Here is a 22,750-nt window from a genome sequence, read left to right on the forward strand (position 1 = left end):
CCACACCGCGTCTCACAAAGACACGGCAGTTGGAACCAAAAATCTCCAATTTGGACTCCAGACCAAAGGACAAATTTCCACCAGTCTAATGTCCATTTCTCATGTTTCTTGGCCCAAGCAAGTCTCTTTGTCACGGTTTTCTTCCTGGGATGAAGGAGAGGACCAAAATGCAGCGCGGCTAGTGTTCAACATGTTTAATTAGACGAATAAACGGTAACACTAATACAAGTAACAAAATAACAAATTTGAAAACCGAGACACCCCTATCTGGTGCAGACAAAACACAGAGACAGGAAACAATCACCCACAAAATCCCAACACAAAACAAGCCTCCTATATATGATTCTCAATCAGGGACAATGATTGACAGCTGCCTCTGATTGAGAACCATATTAGGCTGGACACAGAAACAGACAAACTAGACACACAACATAGAATTCCCACCCAGCTCACGTCCTGACCAACACTAAACAAGCAAAACACATAAGAACTCTGGTCAGGACGTTACAGTACCCCCCTCCTGAGGTGCGGACTCCGAACGCACCCCTAAAACTCAAGAGGAGGGTCTGGGTGGGCATCTGTCCGCGGTGGCGGCTCCGGCGCAGGACGAGGACACCACTCTACCACTGTCTTTGTCCCCCTCCTTAGCGTCCTTTGAGTGGCGACCCTCGCCCCCGACCTTGGTCTAGGAACCTTCACCAAGGCCCCCCCTAGATAGAGGAGATAGCTCAGGACAGAGAGGTAGCTCAGGACAGAGAGGTAGCTCAAGACAGAGAGGTAGCTCACGACAGAGAGGTAGCTCACGACAGAGAGGTAGCTCACGACAGAGAGGTAGCTCACGACAGAGAGGTAGCTCACGACAGAGGGGCAACTCCGGACTGAAAAGCAGCTCCGGACAGAGAGGCAGCTCCGGACAGAGAGGCAGCTCCGGACTGAATGGCAGCTCATGACTAAGTGGCAGCTCATGACTGGAGGGCGGCTCATGACTGGAGGGCGGCTCATGACTGGAGGGCGGCTCATGACTGGAGGGCGGCTCATGACTGGAGGGCGGCTCATGACTGGAGGGCGGCTCATGACTGGCTGGCGGCTCTGGCAGCTCCTGACTGGCTGGCGGCTCTGGCAGCTCCTGACTGGCTGGCGGCTCTGGCAGCTCCTGACTGGCTGGCGGCTCTGGCAGCTCCTGACAGACGGACGGCTCAGACGGCGCTGGGCAGACGGACGGCTCAGACGTCACTGGGCAGACGGATCGCTCAGACGGCACTGGGCAGACGGATGGCTCAGACGGCACTGGGCAGACGGATCGCTCAGACGGCACTGGGCAGACGGATCGTTTAGACGGCACTGGGCAGACGGATGGCTCAGACGGCACTGGGCAGACGGATGGCTCAGATGACACTGGGCAGACGGATGGCTCAGACGACACTGGGCAGACGGATGGCTCAGACGGCACTGGGCAGACGGATAGCTCAGACGGCGCTGGGCAGGCAGGCAGCTCAGACGGCGCTGGGCAGACGAGCAGTGCAGGCGGCGTTGAGCAGACAAGCAGTGCAGGCGGCATTGGGCAGACGGCCGACTCTGACCTGCTGAGGCGCACAGTAGGCCTGGTGCGTGGTACCGGAACTGGAGGTACTGGGCCGGAGACACGCACCATAGGAAGAGTGCGTGGAGGAGGAACAGAGTTCTGGAGACGCACAGGAAGCCTGGTGCGTGGTGTAGGCACTGGTGGTACTGGGCTGGGGCGGGGAGGTGGCGCCGGATATACCGGACCGTGCAGGCGTACTGGCTCCCTTGAGCACCGAGCCTGCCCAACCTTACCTGGTTGAACGGTCCCCGTAGCCCTGCCAGTGCGGCGAGGTGGAATAGCCCGCACTGGGCTATGCTGGCGAACCGGGGACACCATTTGTAAGGCTGGTGCCATGTACACCGGCCCGAGGAGACGTACTGGAGGCCAGATATGTTGAGCCGGCTTCATGGCACTTGGCTCAATGCTCACTCTAGCCCGGCTAGTGCGGGGAGGTGGAATAACCCGCACCAGGCTAAGCACACGTACAGGAGACTCGGTGTGCTCTTCCGCACAACACGGTGTCTGCCCGTACTATCGCTCTCCGCGGTAAGCCCGGGAAGTTGGCGCAGGTCTCCTACCTGACTTCACCACACTCCCCTTTATCCCCCCCCCCCCCCCCCCCAAGAAGTTTTTGGGTGAGACTCTCAGGCTTCCGTGCTAGCCGCGTACCTTCATAACGCCGGTTCCTCTCTCCGGTTGCCTCTGCTCTCCTAGCTGCCTCCAGCTGTTCCCATGGGAGGCGATCCTTTCCAGCCAGGATCTCCTCCCATGTGTAGCAACCCTTGCCGTCCAAAACGTCTTCCCATGTCCATTTCTCCTTTCTCTGCTCCTGCTGCCGCTGCTTGTTACCCCGCTGCTTGGTCCTTGGTTGGTGGGTGATTCTGTCACGGTTTTCTTCCTGGGATGAAGGAGAGGACCAAAATGCAGCGCGGCTAGTGTTCAACATGTTTAATTAGACGAATAAACGGTAACACTAATACAAGTAACAAAATAACAAATGTGAAAACCGAGACAGCCCTATCTGGTGCAGACAAAACACAGTGACAGGAAACAATCACCCACAAAATCCCAACACAAAACAAGCCTCCTATATATGATTCTCAATCAGGGACAACGATTGACAGCTGCCTCTGATTGAGAACCATATTAGGCTGGACACAGAAACAGACAAACTAGACACACAACATAGAATTCCTACCCAGCTCACGTCCTGACCAACACTAAACAAGCAAAACACATAAGAACTCTGGTCAGGACGTTACACTCTTCTTATTATTGGTGTCCTTGAGTAGTGGTTTCTTTGCAGCAATTTGACCATGAAGGCCTGATTCACACAGTCTCCTCTGAATAGCTGATGTTGAGATGTGTCTGTTACTTGAACTCTGTGAAGCATTTATTTGGGTTGCAATTTCTAAGGCTGGTAACTCTAATGAACTTATCCTCTGCGCAGAGATAACTCTGGGACTTTATTTCCTGTGGTCCACATGAGAGCCAGTTTTGTCATAGCACTTCATGGTTTTTGAGACTGCACTTGAAGAAACTTTGAAAGTTCTTGAAATTTTCCGTATTGACTGACTTTCATGTCTGAAAGTAATAATGGACTGTCATTTCTCTTTGCTTATTTGAGCTGTTCTTGCCATAATATGGACTTGAAACAATTCCGTATTTCAGTTTGGGGCATGTTTGTTTACTATTTGGAAAAAAACATCATGAACAAATTTCCAGGCAGTTTCCACATCAGGAATAAGCTCAATCTTGCTCCAATCAAAATAAAACAAATCATGAAAGAAAGCCTGCTCATTAAAACTCGTACAATTTCTCTTATGAATAAAGCGTGGGTTTGTCTTAGGGACCTTAGTATTTCTAACAGCAACAGCACGATGGTCACTTAAATCACTTCTAAAAACACCAACTGCAGAATATTTAAGTGAAACATTTGTCAATATCAAATCAATCAGGGTAGATTACTCTGGATATTTGAGATTTGGGCAGGTGGGTGAGTTAATCAACTGGGTAAGATTCATAGAATTACCAAACATTTAAAATCAGACACGGGCTTTAACCAACACCAGTTGAGATCACCAATCAAGATCATTTCACTGTAAAGAAGTTTAGACATAAGGTGCATCAGAGAAGAAAATGCATCACCGAGAGCAGAGGGGGTCTATAACAGCCAATCACAGTTATAGAGAGACCCTTTGAAACCTCAAGATTCAAAGCAAGAAATTCCAACTGTTTACATATAGTTTCAGACTTTGCCACATTTAAAAGGAATTTAGTCTTTACATATATAGCCACACTCCCCCTTTCTTAACTCGATCAGTGAGATACACATTGTAACCATTTTGTAACGGCAGATTTCCTCTTCGTCTGAAGAGGAGGTGTAGCAGGGATCGGACCAAAGCGCAGCGTGGTTAGTGTTTATCATGTTTTAATAATGACAAAAACGTGAACACTACAAACTACAAAACAATAAATGTGAAAAACCGAAAGAGTCCTATCTGGTGCATAGAACACAAAGACAGAAGACAACCACCCACAAAACCCCAACACAAAACAGGCTACCTAAATATGGTTCCCAATCAGAGACAATGACTAACACCTGCCTCTGATTGAGAACCATATCAGGCCAAACATAGAAACAGGAAAACTAGACACACAATATAGAATGCCCACTCAGCTCACGTCCTGACCAACACTAAAACGAAGAAAACACAAAAGAACTAGGGTCAGAACGTGACACATTTATACAAATATCCTTTTTAAGAACAGACTTGCTGAGCCAGGTTTCAGAAAACACAAATACATCAGCTTCAGTTGATTTAGCCCAAATCCTAACCCCATCAATTTTTGACAACATTTAAATAAAAAATACCAAAACCAGATCTAGATTTAAAATCATCAGAGGGGGTTTGGAGACATTGCATATCAGGGCCAGGGTTAGGTTGCACGTTACCGGATATCAACAAAAGAAGAATAACTAGGCACCTCTGTTTAATAACCTTGCACAGCTTCTCTTTTTTAAGAGACCTACTGCAAGCAAAAACGTAGTTACGTTCTAGCTGCGGGTTCTGACATTATGTGTAGGCCTACAGTATATGGTGACAGCGGACACCCTTGTTCAACTCCTCTTGACAATTCAAAACTCTCTGAGAAGTAGCCGTTATTTACTATTTTACACCTGGGGTTGCTATACATTATTTTTTTACCCATTTTATAAGAGAATTACCGAAAATGAAAAAATTCAGGCATTTATAAATAAAATCCAGGTTTTTATCAAATGCCTTTTCAAAATCCGCTATAAATACCAGGCCTGGCTTCTTAGATGTTTCATGATGTTCTATTATTTCTAGTAGTTGTCGTATATTATCTCCAATGTATCGTCCATGTAAAAAACCTGTCTGATCAGGATGAACAATACCTAGTAAAACCCTTTTAATTCTGAGTGCTATGCATTTTGCTAGTATTTTTGCATCACAGCATTGATGGGTTCCATGTAGAACCATCCACAGAGGGTTCTACATGGAACCCAAAAGGATTCTACCTGGAAACAAAAATTGTTCTATCTGAAACCAAAAAGGGTTCCCATATGGGGACAGCCGAAGAACCCTTTCGGACCCCTTTTTGTAAGAGTTTAGTGTAAGTAGATCCAATTGAAATAGCACCGTTTCTAATAATATGTTTGTAAAGCAAATAAAATCCTATTTTAATTCTCCTTTTTTCCCAGGTGCAAAACCCTTGTGTTCTGATTCAACAGACACCTCACTTGGTGATTCATGTAAAGTTTTCTCCCTCATGCTCAGTTGCAGAGAAGAAGAAGAGATTTTCCAATTACACCCATCGGTTGTTGCTTTTGAACAAGATAATATTTTGTTTCTTTATTGCCTCTTCACATACAGTGGGGAGAACAAGTATTTGATACACTGCCGATTTTGCAGGTTTTCCTACTTACAAAGCATGTAGAGGTCTGTAATTTTTATCATAGGTACACTTCAACTGTGAGAGACGGAATCTAAAACAAAAATCCAGAAAATCACATTGTATGATTTTTAAATAATTAATTTGCATTTTATTGCATGACATAAGTATTTGATCACCTACCAACCAGTAAGAATTCCGGCTCTCACAGACCTGTTAGTTTTTCTTTAAGAAGCCCTCCTGTTCTCCACTCATTACCTGTATTAACTGCACCTGTTTGAAGTCGTTACCTGTATAAAAGACACCTGTCCACACACTCAATCAAACAGATTCCAACCTCTCCACAATGGCCAAGACCAGAGAGCTGTGTAAGGACATCAGGGATAAAATTGTAGACCTGCACAAGGCTGGGATGGGCTACAGGACAATAGGCAAGCAGCTTGGTGAGAAGGAAACAACTGTTGGCGCAATTATTAGAAAATGGAAGAAGTTCAAGATGACGGTCAATCACCCTCGGTCTGGGGCTCCATGCAAGATTTCACCTCGTGGGGCATCAATGATCATGAGGAAGGTGAGGGATCAGCCCAGAACTACACGGCAGGACCTGGTCAATGACCTGAAGAGAGCTGGGACCACAGTCTCAAAGAAAACCATTAGTAACACACTACGCCGTCATGGATTAAAATCCTGCAGCGCACGCAAGGTCCCCCTGCTTAAGCCAGTGCATGTCCAGGCCTGTCTGAAGTTTGCCAATGACCATCTGGATGATCCAGAGGAGGAATGGGAGAAGGTCATGTGGTCTGATGAGACAAAAATAGAGCTTTTTGGTCTAACTCCACTCGCCGTGTTTGGAGGAAGAAGAAGTATGAGTACAACCCCAAGAACACCATCCCAACCGTGAAGCATGGAGGTGGAAACATCATTCTTTGGGGATGCTTTTCTGCAAAGGGGACAGGACGACTGCACCGTATTGAGGGAAGGATGGATGGGGCCATGTATCGCGAGATCTTGGCCAACAACCTCCTTCCCTCAGTAAGAGCATTGAAGATGGGTCGTGGCTGGGTCTTCCAGCATGACAACGACACAAAGCACACAGCCATGGCAACTAAGGAGTGGCTCCGTAAGAAGCATCTCAAGGTCCTGGAGTGGCCTAGCCAGTCTCCAGACCTGAACCCAATAGAAAATCTTTGGAGGGAGCTGAAACTCCGTATTGCCCAGCGACAGCCCCGAAACCTGAAGGATCTGGAGAAGATCTGTAGGGAGGAGTGGGCCAAAATCCCTGCTGCAGTGTGTGCAAACCTAGTCAAGAACTACAGGAAACGTATGATCTCTGTAATTGCAAACAAAGGTTTCTGTACCAAATATTAAGTTCTGCTTTTCTGATGTATCAAATACTTATGTCATGCAATAAAATGCAAATTAATTACTTAAAAATCATACAATGTGATTTTCTGGATTTTTGTTTTAGATTCCGTCTCTCACAGTTGAAGTGTACCTATGATAAAAATTACAGACCTCTACATGCTTTGTAAGTAGGAAAACCTGCAAAATCGGCAGTGTATCAAATACTTGTTCTCCCCACTGTATACACTACATGACCAGAAGTATGTGTACACTTTCTCGTTGAACATCTCATTCCAAAATCATGGGCATTAAAATGGGCACTCTTCTGGGAAGGCTTTCCACTATATGTTGTAACACTGCTGCGGGGACTTGCTTCCATTCAGCCACAAGAAAATTAGTGAGGTTGGGCGATTAGGCCTGGCTTGCGGTCGGTGTTCCAATTCATCCCAAAGGTGTTCCATGGGGTTGAGGTCAGGGCTCTGTGCAGGCCAGTTAAGTTCTTCCACACCGATCTTGACAAACCATTTCTGTATGGACCTCGCTTTGTGCACGTGGGCCTTCCCCAAACTGTTGACACAAGGTTGGAAGCACAGAATCCTCTAGAATGTCATTGTATGCTGAAGCGTTAAGATTTCCCTTCACTGGAACTAAGGGGCCTAGCCCGAACAATGAAAAACAGCCTCAGACAATTACTCCTTCTCCACCAACTTTACATTTGGCACTATGCATTCGGGCAGGTAACGTTCTCCTGGGTTCTCCAAACCCAAATTTGTCCGTCAGACTGCCAGATGGTGAAGCGTGATTCATCACTCCAGAGAATGTTTCCACTCCTCCAGAGTTCAATGGCATCGAGCTTTACACCACTCCAGCCGTGCGGCTGCTCGGTCATGGAAACCCATTTCAGGAACTTGGTAGTGAGTGTTGCAACTGAAGACAGACGATTTTTATGTGCTACGCGCTTCAGCACTCGGTGGTCCCATTCTGTAAGCTTGTGTGGCCTACCACTTTGCGGTTGAGCCGTTGTTGCTCTTAGATATTTCCACTTCGCAATAACAGCACTTGTAGTTGACCGGGGCAGCTTTAGCAAGGCAGAAATTTGACGGACTGACTTCTTGGAAAGGTGGCATCCTATGATGGTGCCACGTTGAAAGTCACTGAGCTCTTCAGTAAGGCCATTCTACAGACAATGTTTGTCCATGGAGATTGAATGGCTGTCTGCTCGATTTTATACGTCTGTCAGCAACGGGTGTGCCTGAAATAGCCAAATCCACAAATTTGAAGGTGTGTCCACATACTTTTGTATATATAGTGTACTTTAACTTTTGCATTTAAGACTGCCAAGCTGTCCTCAACTGGGGGAACCTCTGTCCGGGACAACGTCCTCAGGATTATGGAGCGGTGTGTTTATAAAAAGTTGTTTGAATATTACAACATGTATTAGGATAAAGCAAAACTTCCCCATTTAAAAATGGTCATTATCCAAATACTGTCTAATTTTGATATCCTCTTTCTTTCAGATTGATTACCAATGAATTAATGTCCCACTTCAATATGAAGGGACAGAGAAGCAAACATGTCTTTGCTACCACTTTTAGTAGATTCTGACTGTTGAAGATATTTTACTGTGCGTTACTGTTCTGTCGTGTCCTGCATGCCCACATTATGCCAATCCTTAATTTAATTAGTTATCTTTTTATGCTTACAGTTACTGTCATGAAAAGTCCGAAAATTCAGGAGATTAATGTGTTGCAGGCCTTCTGGAAAGTCCTAAAATATTCCCCTGACTGGCATGGTGGAGATGGACGCAAAGGATGTATATGAGCAAGTTGAAAGCAAATCTAAGAAGCTGTAGATATGTTCTATGTGCGCTTTTTCTATGCTCCCCGTTCTTAAATTTCAGTTTTGTGTCTTTTACTTTCGGTTTTGCACACCAGTTTCAAAAAGCTGAAAATACAATATTGTTGGTTATGGAAAATTTCACAGCGGTTTAAATGGTACAAAGATTCTCTACACAATGACTGATTGTTTTGTCATATAAACTGAAATTAGGCTAACTATTAGAATTTGAACAACCAGGAAATGGCAGAGCAATTTCTGCACATTGCATCTTTAACTATGACCAGTAGGCTTCCTAATATAGCACATAATATAGTGGTCAAAATTATGACCATCTGGTCAGATAGAGGTCACAATTATGACCAACTGGTGGTATGGTGTTCAGGAAAAAAACGTAATATTCCGGTCAGTAAAAATAGGATAAAAAGAACATAAAAATACCTCATACATCTTTTCAAACAGGTTTTGCAAATTGGGCCGGATTAAAAATTGTACATAATACCCTTTTTAAATAGTGTGGTTTATTCCTCCAAACTAAATCTGAAAGTGTAATGTCTACTACTTTTATTGTTGCTTGGGGAACATCCAATGCCATTACAGTACATGCTAGTCTTGATAAAGCAATACGACCGTTGAAATATATAAATCCAGCAGGGCTAGTAGTTGTGGGTGCTTTCACTGCCCTATAATCCGCTTCATTGTCAATTGACAGTGAGTCTCTTTGGAGCTAGGAGCGGTCGACATCTTGAATTGGAGTAAGAAAGTGAGTGAAATAAAAACCTTGATCTTAACCATCCTGTTTCAAAATTAGTGCTTTTAGGACACGTAGGTACGGCTTTTCGGGTAAATTGGCCTGTACAGCTTCAGGTGAGTGCGAGGGAGACCGGTGAGAACAGGAGCAATGCAGTAAAAATCGTGACAATGGTAGCTTGCTAGCTAATCAGCCACATTTCGCATGCTAGTGTAACCGGTGCTGTTACACTAGCAAGTTTATTTTAAAAGGCAATTTGGAACCAAGAACTGTGTTGTGTGATGTTGAAAAACGGTATACTTATGGGAATACACAATAGAACAGAATGTATAGCTAGTTCGTTATCGGTGATAGATAACGTTAGCTAGCTACAGTAGCTAGTTTTCCGGTCAGGCAGACATCTAGGAGTACAGTAGTACTAGTAGAGGTTAGCTAGATAGCTAATTTCAAAACCTCTTACGTTAGCTGACGTTAGCGAGCTAGGTACCTTGGTTTGCTGCATTCCCATGCGAATCGATGTAATAACGACATTATAACTCGTATTTCATGTATCTGCCCCCTTGCTACTGATGATGTTCACAGGCCATTGCAATCTCAAGTTGTCAAAATAGACACACTACCAAATGCGTTCAGAGTTGTTATGAAGGTTAACTGGCTAATATTAGCTGCTAGACTATTCTAGAACGCTGAAGACATGTTGATGTATGGAATTAGTAATTCAATAGGATCTCAGTGTTGATCCTTGAATGGATGGATCCTCAAATAAAATTGTATTTGTCACATGCGCGGAATACAACAGTATACTTACGAGGCCTTTGCCAACAATGCAGTTAAAAGGGAAGAAAATGTGCTAATTATACTGAAAAAATATATAAACGCAACCATTTCAAAGATTTCCCTGTTATAGTTCATATAAGGAAATCAGTCAATTAAAATGAATTCATAAGGCCGTAATGTATAGATTTCACATGACTGGTACCGGAGCTCCAAGTCTAGTAGGTCCAAGAGGCTTCTAAACAGCTTCTACCCAAAACCACAAGACTCCTGAACATCTAATCAAATGGCTACCCAGATTATTTGCAATTTCTACACCCCACCCCCCCTTTTACGCTGCTGCTACTCTCTGTTATTATGTATGCATAGTCACTTTAATAACTCTACCTACATGTACATATTACTTCAATTACCTTGACCATTGACTCTGTACCGTCACCCACTGTATATAGCCTCGCTATTGTTATTTTACTGTAGCTATACTTTTATTTCTGTTTTTTTCTTCTTAAAACTGCATTGTTGGTTAAGGGCTTGTAAGTAAGCATTTCACTGTAAGGTTGTATTCGGCGCATGTGACAAATACAATTTGATTTGATTTGGGAATACAGATATGCATCTGTTGGTCACAGATACCTTAAAAAGGGTAGGGGCGTGGACCAAAAAACCAGTCGGTATCTAGTGTGACCACCATTTGCCTCATGCAGTGCGACTATGGAGCGAGATAGCTGCCAAAAGGTTGAACGTACATATCATTAGGATCGTAAGAAAATCCATACGTAAATTGTTAGGATCGTAAGAAAAGCCATGCTCGAAACTTGAAACGTAAATGTTAAATTAGATCTGTAAACGTACAAACCCTATGTTACGACTATGAATTAACATTTACAAGTTCAATTCTTACTTTACATTTATTTTTTTATATATATTTTTTCAATTATTCAACAACAGAACAATACAACACAGCAAGAGTAAATACTACGACAAAAAGTAAATCAATCCTCCCCATCCCCTAAAATAAAATAACTTAAAACAATGAAAAATGACAAAATACAAATAATAAATTAGTTAAATTAGAATAGTAATAATACAAATGACTAAATAAGACAAATGACAAGAGATACCAACATATACACAAAGCAATACAAACAGTACATTACAGAGAGACAATAGTTACATCGATCTACAAGCTCACCTCCACCAACCTCAATGGAAGTGTTTTCATATAGTCCAGGAATGGTTGCCATATTTTCACAAAGTGGTTGAATTTATTTCTTAAAGCATAGGTAATCTCCATAGGAACACACTTATTCATTTCAGAGAGCCATCTTGTAATTGGGAGATGGGAATCCGATTTCCATGTCAATGCAATGCATTTTCTTGCAGTGGCAAGGGCGATTTCTGTAAATTAGATTTTGAAGTTATTCTTCAAATTCACATTTGTGAAGTTACCCAGAAGGCATAATTCAGGGTCAAGTGGCAAGGGAACTCCATAATAAAGGGAGAAGGGAGGTCCCTTCTGGTCCCTTCTGGCATGATGTCACAAACATCATGCCAGAAGGCTTGTAATTTAGTACACTGCCAAGTAGAATGCAAAAATGTGGCTTCTGTTGTTCCACATCTAAAACACATTTCTGATATTTCTGGGTTATATCTATCGAACCTCTGAGCTGTCAGAGTTGGTGGAGGAAGTTGTAATGTATAAGTCTATATCTAGAGTAGAGGTCGACCGATTATGATTTTTCAACGCCGATACCGATTATTGGAGAACCAAAAAAGCCAATACCGATTAATCTGCCGATTTTTATATATATATTTGTAATAATGACAATTACAACAATACTGAATGAACTCTTTTATTTTAACTTCATTTTATCCATAAATAAAATCAATTTAGTCTCAAATAAATAATGAAACATGTTCAATTTGGTTAAAATAATGCAAAAACACAGTGTTGGAGAAGAAAGTAAAAGTGCAATATATGCCATGTAAAAAAACTAACGTTTAAGTTCCTTGCTCAGAACATGAGAACATATGAAAGCTGGTGGTTCCTTTTAACATGAGTCTTCAATATTCCAAGTTAAGAAGTTTAGGTTGTATATCATATAAAAAACACACAGAAATACGAGCCTTAGGTCATTAATATGGTCATATCCGGAAACTATCATTTCGAAAACAAAACGTTTATTCTTTCAGTGAAATACGGAACCGTTCCGTATTTTATCGAACGGGTGGCAACTATTGCTGTAACATTGCACAACCTTCAATGTTATGTCATAATTATGTAAAATTCTGGCAAATGAATTACTGTCTTTGTTAGCAACAAATGTTCTTCACACAGTTTGCAACGAGCCAGGCGGCCCAAACTGCTGCTTAGACCCTGACACGAATGCGCTTTTGTTAAATCATCACCCGTTTGGTGAAGTAGGCTGTGATTCGATGATAAATTAAGGCACCCCATTGATTATATGAAACGCAGGACAAGCTAGTTAAACTAGTAACATAATCCCTACACATGGTTGAAGATATTAAGATTGATTGGTTTTTATATGATACGTTTAATGCTAGCTAGCAACTTACCTTGGCTCCTTGCTGCACTCGCGTAACAGGTGGTCAGCCTGCCACGCAGTCTCCTCGTGGATTGCAACGTAATCGGCCATAATCGGCATCCAAAAATGCCGATTACCGATTGTTATGAAAACGTGAAAATCAGCCCTAATTAATCAACCCGGCCATGGTCGACCTCTAATCTAGAGTTGATGGTCGCTGACACGCTATCTTGGCATAGGTCCGACCATAGACCCTCATCAATTGTAGTATTCAAATCGGATTCCCATCGTCCTCTCGACTTATTTACATCTGGTTTTGGGCATTGTTGCATTAGCAATGAGTACACTGGATATAAATCTATATGTGTCATTGTTATCATGGAGTAGTTGTTCAATACTTGATAGGTTTGGTAAAGTCATATCTCCAAAAGTGCATCTGAGAAAGGTTTAACTGTAAATACCAAAATAAATGATAATTGGATAACTGGTATTTTTCTTTTAGTTGTTCAAATGACATAAGTACCCCATCTACAGTGGGCAGAACAAGTATTTGATACACTGACAATTTTGCAGGTTTTCCTACTTACAAAGCATGTAGAGGTCTGTAATTTTTATCATAGGTACACTTCAACTGTGAGAGACGGAATCTAAAACAAAAATACAGAAAATCACATTGTATGATTTTTAAGTAATTAATTTGCATTTTATTGCATGACATAAGTATTTGATACATCAGAAAAGCAGAACTGAATATTTGGTACAGAAACCTTAGTTTGCAATTACAGAGATCATACGTTTCCTGTAGTTCTTGACCAGGTTTGCACACACTGCAGCAGGGATTTTGGCCCACTCCTCCATACAGACCTTCTCCAGATCCTTCAGGTTTCGGGGCTGTCGCTGGGCAATACGGACTTTCGGCTCCCTCCAAAGATTTTCTATTGGGTTCAGGTCTGGAGACTGGCTAGGCCACTCCAGGACCTTGAGATGCTTCTTACGGAGCCACTCCTTAGTTGCCCTGGCTGTATGTTTCGGGTCGTTGTCATGCTGGAAGACCCAGCCACGACCCATCTTCAATGCTCTTACTGAGGGAAGGAGGTTGTTGGTCAAGATCTCGCGATACATGGCCCCATCCATCCTCCCCTCAATACGGTGCAGTCGTCCTGTCCCCTTTGCAGAAAAGCATCCCCAAAGAATGATGTTTCCACCTCCATGCTTCACGGTTGGGATGGTGTTCTTGGGGTTGTACTCATCCTTCTATTCCTCCAAACACGGCGAGTGGAGTTTAGAGCAAAAAGCTCTATTTTTGTCTCATCAGACCACATGACCTTCTCCCATTCCTCCTCTGGATCATCCAGATGGTCATTGGCAAACTTCAGACGGGCCTGGACATGCGCTGGCTTGAGCAGGGGGACCTTGCGTGCGCTGCAGGATTTTAATCCATGACGGCGTAGTGTGTTACTAATGGTTTTCTTTGAGACTGTGGTCCCAGCTCTCTTCAGGTCATTGACCAGGTCCTGCCGTGTAGTTCTGGGCTGATCCCTCACATTCCTCATGATCATTGATGCCCCACGAGGTGAGATCTTGCATGGAGCCCCAGACCGAGGGTGATTGACCGTCATCTTGAACTTCTTCCATTTTCTAATAATTGTGCCAACAGTTGTTGCCTTCTCACCAAGCTGCTTGGCTATTGTCCTGTAGCCCATCCCAGCCTTGTACAGGTCTACAATTTATCCCTGATGTCCTTACACAGCTCTCTGGTCTTGGCCACTGTGGAGAGGTTGGAGTCTGTTTGATTGAGTGTGTGGACAGGTGTCTTTTATACAGGTAACGAGTTCAAACAGGTGCAGTTAATACAGGTAATGAGTGGAGAACAGGAGGGCTTCTTAAAGAAAAACTAACAGGTCTGTGAGAGCCGGAATTCTTACTGGTTGGTAGGTGATCAAATACTTATGTCATGCAATAAAATGCAAATTAATTACTTAAAAATCATACAATGTGATTTTCTGGATTTTTGTTTTAGATTCCGTCTCTCACAGTTGAAGTGTACCTATAATAAAAATGACAGACCTCTACATGCTTTGTAAGTAGGAAAACCTGCAAAATCGGCAGTGTATCAAATACTTGTTCTCCCCACTGTATATAACAATGTTCTAAATGCGGTATTCCCTTCTCATGCCACTGTTGAAAAATGTTGCTATCCAAGATCATTGGCAGGAGTCTGTTTTGCCACAGGGATGTTTTGGGTGACAAGTCTTGTTTCAGACCAAATAACTTACGAATTTCATACCAAGATCTTACTAAATTGACGGTACAGGTATTGCTTGTTTTTGTTGATATAGTCTTGGGGTTCCACTTGTAGATAATATTACTCCCAACCTCTTCATTAAGAGCAAACATTTCCATCTGAGTCCAAGAAGGGTCTGGTTCAGTTTCAAATACGAATGAAATTAATATCATTTGCGCTGGCCAGTAATACATCTTGAAATTTGGTAGGCAGAGACCTCCTAGACTATAATCCCACGTTAATTTGTCCAGGCTCACCCTTGGCGTTTTACGGTTCCGTACAAATTGTCTTATGGTCTTGTTAAAGGACTTAAAGAAACTCTCGGGTAGGGTTATTCGTAAAGATAAAAATAGGTATATCATCTTAGGCAGAACGTTCATCTTAATACAGCTAATTCTCCCAAATAATGTGAGAGGCAGATCTATCCATCTATTCAAGTCATTCACCACTTTCTGAACCAAGACAGAGTAGTTAAGTCATTATCAACTGTGATTCCTAGATATTTGAACCCCTGTGGCGACCATCTGAACGGACCCGTTCGTTCACAGATGCTATAGTCAAAGCGAGTCAGTGGAAGTATTTCACTTTTGTCCATGTTGACTTTGTAACCTGATATAGAGCTGTATGTACCCAAAAGCGTCTGTAGTTTTGAGAGAGATCCGGTCGGGTCAGAGAGGAACAAAATAATGTTGTCTGCGAACAATGAGATCTTATGCGTTATTTGGCCCACCAGAAAACCCTTTATGCCAGGATTTGTTCTTATGGCCTCCGCCAGGGGTTCTGTGGCTAGCACAAAAAGGAGTGGGGAAAGTGAACAGCCCTGTCTACTACCTCTAAAGAGTGGGAATGTGGCTGACATCATGCCATTAGTTGTGATCTTGGCTTGCGGTTTATAGTATAACGTTTTAACCCAGTTGACAAACGAAGGACCAAGGTTAAAGTTGAATAGGTATGGCCACTCCAGCCTATCAAAGGCCTTTTCAGCATCTAGAGATACTGCTATACTAGGATCTCTCCTCACACTGGCCATGTGAATTACGTTGAATAACCTGCGTAAATTATTGGTGGAGGATATTTTCTGTATAAAGCCTGTTCGATCGGTGTTAATCAGGTTTGGAAAATATTGTCCTAATCTATTAGCCATCACCTTAGAAATCAATTTATTGTCGGCATTGAGGAGCGAGATCGGCCTATAGGAAGAACATTGTAACTGTTATAATAGTGGAAAAGGAGTCCGGTAGACTTTGCGTCTCAGCAGCTAAATTTAGAACACCCATCAAGAGAGGAATAAGCAAATCCTTAAACTCCTTATAAAACTCTGGGGGAAAGCCATCGTCTCCTGGTGATTTGCTGGATTGTAGAGAGGAAATTGCCTTTTCGATTTCTGTTTTTGTAAAGGGGCGATCTAGTTCTTTTTGGTCTTCCTGTGTGAAGAGCGGTAGTTCAATAGTTGTCAGAAACGTGTCTATCATTGCTGGTTCTGTTCCACCAGAAGTGTATAACTTAGAATAGTATTGTTTAAATGAATCATTAATCTCTTCCGGGTTGTGAGACACTTGACCGTTCTGTGTTTCAATAGAGTTGATGGTTCTCGAATTCTCCTCAGCTTTATCTGCCAGGCCAAGACTTTGTGTCTTTCCCAATTCATACTATCTTTGCCTAGTTCTAAGAATAGCCTTTTCAGTTTTGTAAGTAGTTAGGGTATTATATTTTAGTGTTTTATTCACCAACGAGCGGTATGTTTCTTTAGAGCCAGATTTTTTGTGTTCTTTTTGTAGTAATAGGATTTCATTCTCTAATACAAAACTATTGGGAGAGGACGGACAGTTTGTTTCACAGAAAAACGTAATTTGGTATCTGATAAATTGACAAAATTCTGTCTGTTTCAAAAGAGTTGGATTTATGCACCATCTATAAGTCCCTTGAACTCCATCTGGCATCCAAACAGAAAGTGTGAGGGGAGAATTATCTGAGATAGTTCTGGATAAATACTCAGTTTCTAGAACTCTATGGGTTACCTGTGCTGATAGGAGAAAATAATCAATCTGGGTAAGAGAGTTATGCGGGCAGGAGTAGAATAAGCAATCCCTATTTTATGGGTGGAGCTGTCTCCATATGTCTTTCAAATGTAAGTCTTTCATAAATGATAGAGTGCATTTGGCTGACTTAGTCATTGCGGTTGCTTTAGTTGAGGATCTATCCAGAATTGTATCCAGACAAAAATTAAATTCGCCCCCAACTAAATGTGTTCCCTGAAATACTGCTACCATGAGGAATATATACATTTATTTAAATTGACTGATTTCCTTATAAACTGTAACTCAGAAGTCGTTCATGTTTTTGATCAGTATACATTAAACTTGTTGGTGTTTCCTTATTTACAATATTTTAGTTAACTCACTTTATGTGAGGGATTGGTGGATCTCGGCCTAAAGTATCCCCACTTGTGCTGATGAATAGCTAGTTTTTCGGTGGCACAGCTGGGTTAGAAGCTTCAGGAGGGCAGTCACGTGTGTTTGCGAGGCAGAGGTCCTGGGTTCGAACCCTGGTATGAGCTGAATTGAGTGGAAGTGATACTCTAAGCAAGCAGTGTGACATACTGTACATAATGTCATACCAGTCACATGCATACATAGAGTTGATGTTGGAAGTTTACATACACCTTAGCCAAATACATTTTAACTCAGTTATTTACAATTCCTGACATTTAATCCAAGTAAAAATTCCCTGTCTTTGGTCAGTTAGGATCACCACTTTATTTTAAGAATGTGAAATGTCAGAATAATTGTAGAGAGAATTATTTATTTCAGCGTTTATTTATTTCATCACATTCCCAGTGGGTCAGAAGTTTACATACACTCAATTTGTATTGGTAGCATTGCCTTTAAATTGTTTAACTTGGGTCAAACGTTTCGGGTAGCCTTCCACAAGCTTCACACAATAAGTTGGGGGAATTTTGGCCCATTCCTCCTGACAGAGCTGGTGTAACTGAGTCAGGTTTGTAGGCCTACTTGCTCGCACACACTTTATCAGTTCTGCCCACAAATTTTCTATAGGATTGAGGTCAGGGCTTTGTGATGGCCACTCCAATACCTTGACTTTGTTGTCCTTAAGCCATTTTGCCACAACTTTGGAAGTATGCTTGGGGTTATTGTCCATTTGGAAGACCCATTTGCGACCAAGCTTTAACTTCCTGACTGATGTCTTGAGATGTTGCTTCAATATATACACATAATTTTCCTACCTCATGATGCCATCTATTTTGTGAAGTGCACCAGTCCCTCCTGCGGCAAAGCACCCCCACAACATGATGCTGCCACACCCGTGCTTCACGGTTGGGATGGTGTTCCTCGGCTTGCAAGCTTCCCCTTTTTCCTCCAAACATAAAGATGGTCATTATGGCCAAACAGTTATATTTTGTTTCATCAGACCAGAGGACATTTCTCCAAAAAGTACGATCTTTGTCCCCATGTGCAGTTGCAAACCGTAGTCTGTTTTTTTTATGGCGATTTTGGAGCATTGGCTTCTTCCTTGCTGAGCGGCCTTTCAGGTTATGTCGATATAGGACTCGTTTTACTGTGGATATAGATACTTTTGTATCTGTTTCCTCCAGCATCTTCACAAGGTCCTTTGCTGTTGTTCTGGGATTGATTTGCACTTTTCGCACCAAAGTACGTTCATCTCCAGGAGACGGAACGCGTCTCCTTCCTGAGCGGTATGATGGCTGCGTGGTCCCATGGTGTTCTTACTGCGTACTATTGTTTGTACAGATGAACGTAGTACCTTCAGGCGTTTAGAAATTGCTCCCAAGGATGATCCAGACTTGTGGAGATGTGCAATTTTTTTCTGAAGTATTGGCTGATTTCTTTTGATTTTCCCATGGTGTCAAGCAAAGAGGCACTGAGTTTGAAGGTAGGCCTTGAAATACATCCACAGGTACACCTCCAATTGACTCAAATGATGTAATTTAGCCTAACAGAAGCTTCTAAAGCCATGACATAATTTTCTGGAATTTTCCAAGCTCTTTAAAGGCACAGTCAACTTAGTGTATGTAAACTTCTGACCCACTGGAATTGTGATACAGTGAATTATAAGTGAAATAATCTGTCTGTAAACAATTGTTGGAAAAATTACTTGTGTCAAGCACAAAGTAGATGTCCTAACCAACTTGCCAAAACTATAGTTTGTTTACAAGACATTTGTGGAGTGGTTGAAAAACAAGTTTTAATGACTCCAAACTAAGTGTATGTAAACTTCCGATTTCAACTGTGTGTACCAGCTCTTTACGCAAACTTATCTGTTTGACTGTGCTTGTCTGGCTGGCCACATGCCAACTGTTTCACTATTATTGTTGCCCTTCTTTAGGGAGCAGAAGCGGACGGCCCACCCTGGTTGTCATCTTAAGGTCTTTGCAGACTGTATGTCAGATTCAGGCTTTTATGATTATCACATCATACGCGATGTTACCAAGTATGCATCTTAGAAATAGTTTTCACATATAAACAAACGTTATGCCTGAACTCAGAATCAGATAGGCTTCCCCCAAATAACATGGTCGAATGTTTAGAAAAAAATTATACTCCCATCAGGTAGCCTGATTTCAGGTGTGTCGTGTAAACAACATTATCAGGGACATCGTTCTTCTTGCACAGCATGTAGGCTAAGCTTTTAAATCAAACTTTTATATTCATCTGACTATTCACAATGAACATATTAGTGTGTGCATACTCTGTGCCGGCCATGTTCCTATTGGTTAGTCACCGGGATCTGACACTGCTAGAACTTTGTCATAGCCTACGACCACACGTAGCGGTACTTAATCGGCAGACATTGAACCGGTCACACTGACCTTGGAGTGAGAGAGACATAAGGTCAGGTCTTGTGGAACACACACACATTCACACACACTAGGCTATTGCGCTGACTTGCATATGTCAACTCTATCCGTCTGGCTTCATGATGTTTGAATAGATATAAGGGTCAAATGAGTTCTCTGTAAGCCTTTGGATGTGTCCTTCTGAATAGACTGAGAGGTAGAGAGGTGAAGGGGGTGGGTCCTTCAACCTGAGCCGAATTCAGTTCAATCATGGCATGAATTGGAAATGCGCTTCCTATGGCACCTGAAGGTCGAATGAAAGGGTAGACATGTTTTTCATTCATTAACAAATGAGCCGAGTTGACATCGCTCCTCTAGGGTCGTGTTCATTAGGGCGCGTATTTTCTTATTGGGGGTTTAGGAAGGACCCACCCTGTTTCATTCAGCGTTCTTCATTTTGGGGCCTAATGCACACCTTGATTCCCCTCCTGTTTTCTGTGTGTTAGTTATAGGAGCAGTAATCTGGTCTAGGCCTATTTTATTTGTCTTCCTGAGGAGTGGGAAGGAAGAGGATTAGTTAATCCAGGGCTTTTCTTGTTGTGGATCATGTACTTTTGTTAAACTACTCCTTTCCTGCCTAGTAGTATCTAGAGATGGATGTAGTAGTCTCTCTCTGCCTCTTCAGGCAGATATATGATTTCTTTCTGAATTCCTCCTGACCCAAGAAGACGTTTCTTCAAGAAGCCTTTTTCCCCCTCTGATTTTTTATTGTTGTGCTGACTGCTGATCACTTCCCTACTCTCTCTCTCCCCCATGCAGTCACTCCTCGTGGCCTGTTATGACTGAGAGGCTGCCATCATGATTGGAGGATTGTTCATCTACAACCACAAGGGGGAGGTGCTGATCTCCCGCGTCTACCGTGATGACATAGGGTGAGTCCACAGAGTAGTGTTGCATGGTATACCGAAACTTCAGTCATTTTTCCATTAAAAAAATGAAACGGTTCGGTACTAACATTTTTGTTACGTTCTGTACTTCTGTCAAATGTCTCACGTGATTGAGAGGATCAATTCTGTCGATCAGCGCATCCCCTTTATAGCGTGAAGAGCAAAGTGCATGCTCCACTTAGTCATTCATTGCGAGGTTGTCTGGGCGGCATTGTTAGCTCCCCACTAATGTTGCACAAACACTTGAATAATGCAAAACATGTAGAAATGTTGAGACTGTTAATTACTGTTCGCAAAACAATGTCCATACAGATTATAACAGTAGCTTCCTGTATTAATTGTGGGCTTACTTTCCTTGTTAGCTTACATCTGAATTCACTATCCTAGTACCCAAAAAATACTGATTTCAAAGCTATTTGTCATCAAAAACGTTATAAATGAATTTAGTCTCCCTTGCCACCAAAAACTAATTCATTTCATTGTCTCCCTCGCCTCCGTCGGATTTCTACTAGATTCCATAACCACATTCTGCCTTGCGAATGACGTCTTTACTTTCTTAGAGACAGTGCACACTTTTATAAAAGAGATTGCTTCTTCTATGCAAATGTTTTTGATCAGTACAATAAAATAATATGTTCTCCTAGCAGTTGACAATAAAATACGTCCTTAATGGCAGTGATTATTTCTCATCTGTAGCCCCATGAAATCGTCTAAACAACCTCAATAACTCAATGCATGCACACACTCCTATTGAATAATAAGCATTTACCTGTATTGTGAATAGACCTTGGCAACATCTTGATTTACCCAGTTTATCAATAGATTTATCCTATCACCATTGTTATTTTAGTAGTTTGATTGATCAAAACATATTCAAATTGATTGTATGATTTGTATAATTGATTAATTAATGCATACAGTGACTTCAGAAATTATTCACACCACTTTACTTTTTCCAAATGTTGTTGTGTTACACCGTGAATTTAAAATTTAATGAAATTTAGATTTAGTGTCACTGATTGTGTCATTTTGTGTCACTACACACAATAACCCCATAATGTCAAAGTGAAATGATGTTTTTAGAAATTTGTACAAATTAATAAAAATGAAAAGCTGAAATGTCTTGTCAATAAGTCTTCAACTCCTTTGTTATGGCAAGCCTAAATACGTTCAGGAGTTAAAATGTGCTTAACAAGTCACATAATAAGTTTGCATGGATTTAATAATGGTGTTTAACATAACATTGAATGACTACCTCATCTCTGTAACCCACACATATGTAAGGTCCCTCAGTCTAGCAGTGATTTTCAACCACAAAGACCAGGGAGGTTTTCCAATGCCTCGCAAAGAGGGGGACATATTGGTAGATGGGTAAAAAAAAATCTATGTGTAGTTTACTAAGACAATGGTTTGACGGTGAAGTGGACATAATCGGTCTTCATATCCCGAAGGAAAGAAATGATCTCACTACAATACATTTTAATAGAAAGTTAGCAAAAATAGACAAGATCTTGCTACCATTGACAGGAAAATACCTGCCTATTTGTGGGAAAATCGCCTTTATTAACTCTTTAGCCATATCCCAGTTTACTTATTTGTTTATGGCCCTGCCTAAAGACTTGTTTCTTAAATTATATGAGCAAAAAATATACCATTTTATTTGGAATGGCAAGCCAGACAAAATTAAACGGGCCTATTTATATAATGAATATGAATTCGGAGGGCAGAAATGATTAAATATTAAAGCATTAGACCTCTCACTAAAGGCTTCAGTCATACAAAAGTTATACTTAAATCCAAACTGGTTTTCTAGTAGTTTAGTAAGAAAGGCTCACCCCGTTTTCAAGAATGGCCTTTTCCCCTTTTTTCAGATTACAAACTCTCACTTTCGGTTATTTGAAATGAAGTCATCTCAAAAATATCATTATTTTAAAAATAAGCCATAGAAAGTTGGTTTTAATCTCAGTTAA

The 22,750-nt window shown here is 41.9% G+C and overlaps 1 protein-coding gene across 3 annotated transcripts in view; it reads left to right on the top strand.

The window, feature by feature from the left end:
- The first annotated feature begins 9,291 nt into the window (after positions 1–9,291).
- The window catches only part of LOC139547557 (AP-2 complex subunit mu-like), a 46,462-nt gene continuing 33,003 nt past the window's right edge, over positions 9,292–22,750 (top strand). For 2 of the 3 annotated variants that reach the window (XM_071356449.1, XM_071356451.1), the window contains exons 1-2: positions 9,292–9,425; positions 20,653–20,765. In XM_071356449.1, coding sequence (XP_071212550.1) covers positions 20,692–20,765 — 74 coding nt within the window. In that variant the 5' untranslated portion in view covers positions 9,292–9,425; positions 20,653–20,691. Of the gene's footprint in view, positions 9,530–20,652; positions 20,766–22,750 lie in introns of all 3 variants that reach the window. The other variant, XM_071356450.1, reaches the window with a different exon arrangement.

The sequence above is a fragment of the Salvelinus alpinus genome, chromosome 21 (assembly GCF_045679555.1).
Source record: "Salvelinus alpinus chromosome 21, SLU_Salpinus.1, whole genome shotgun sequence".
Lineage (NCBI taxonomy): Eukaryota > Metazoa > Chordata > Actinopteri > Salmoniformes > Salmonidae > Salvelinus > Salvelinus alpinus.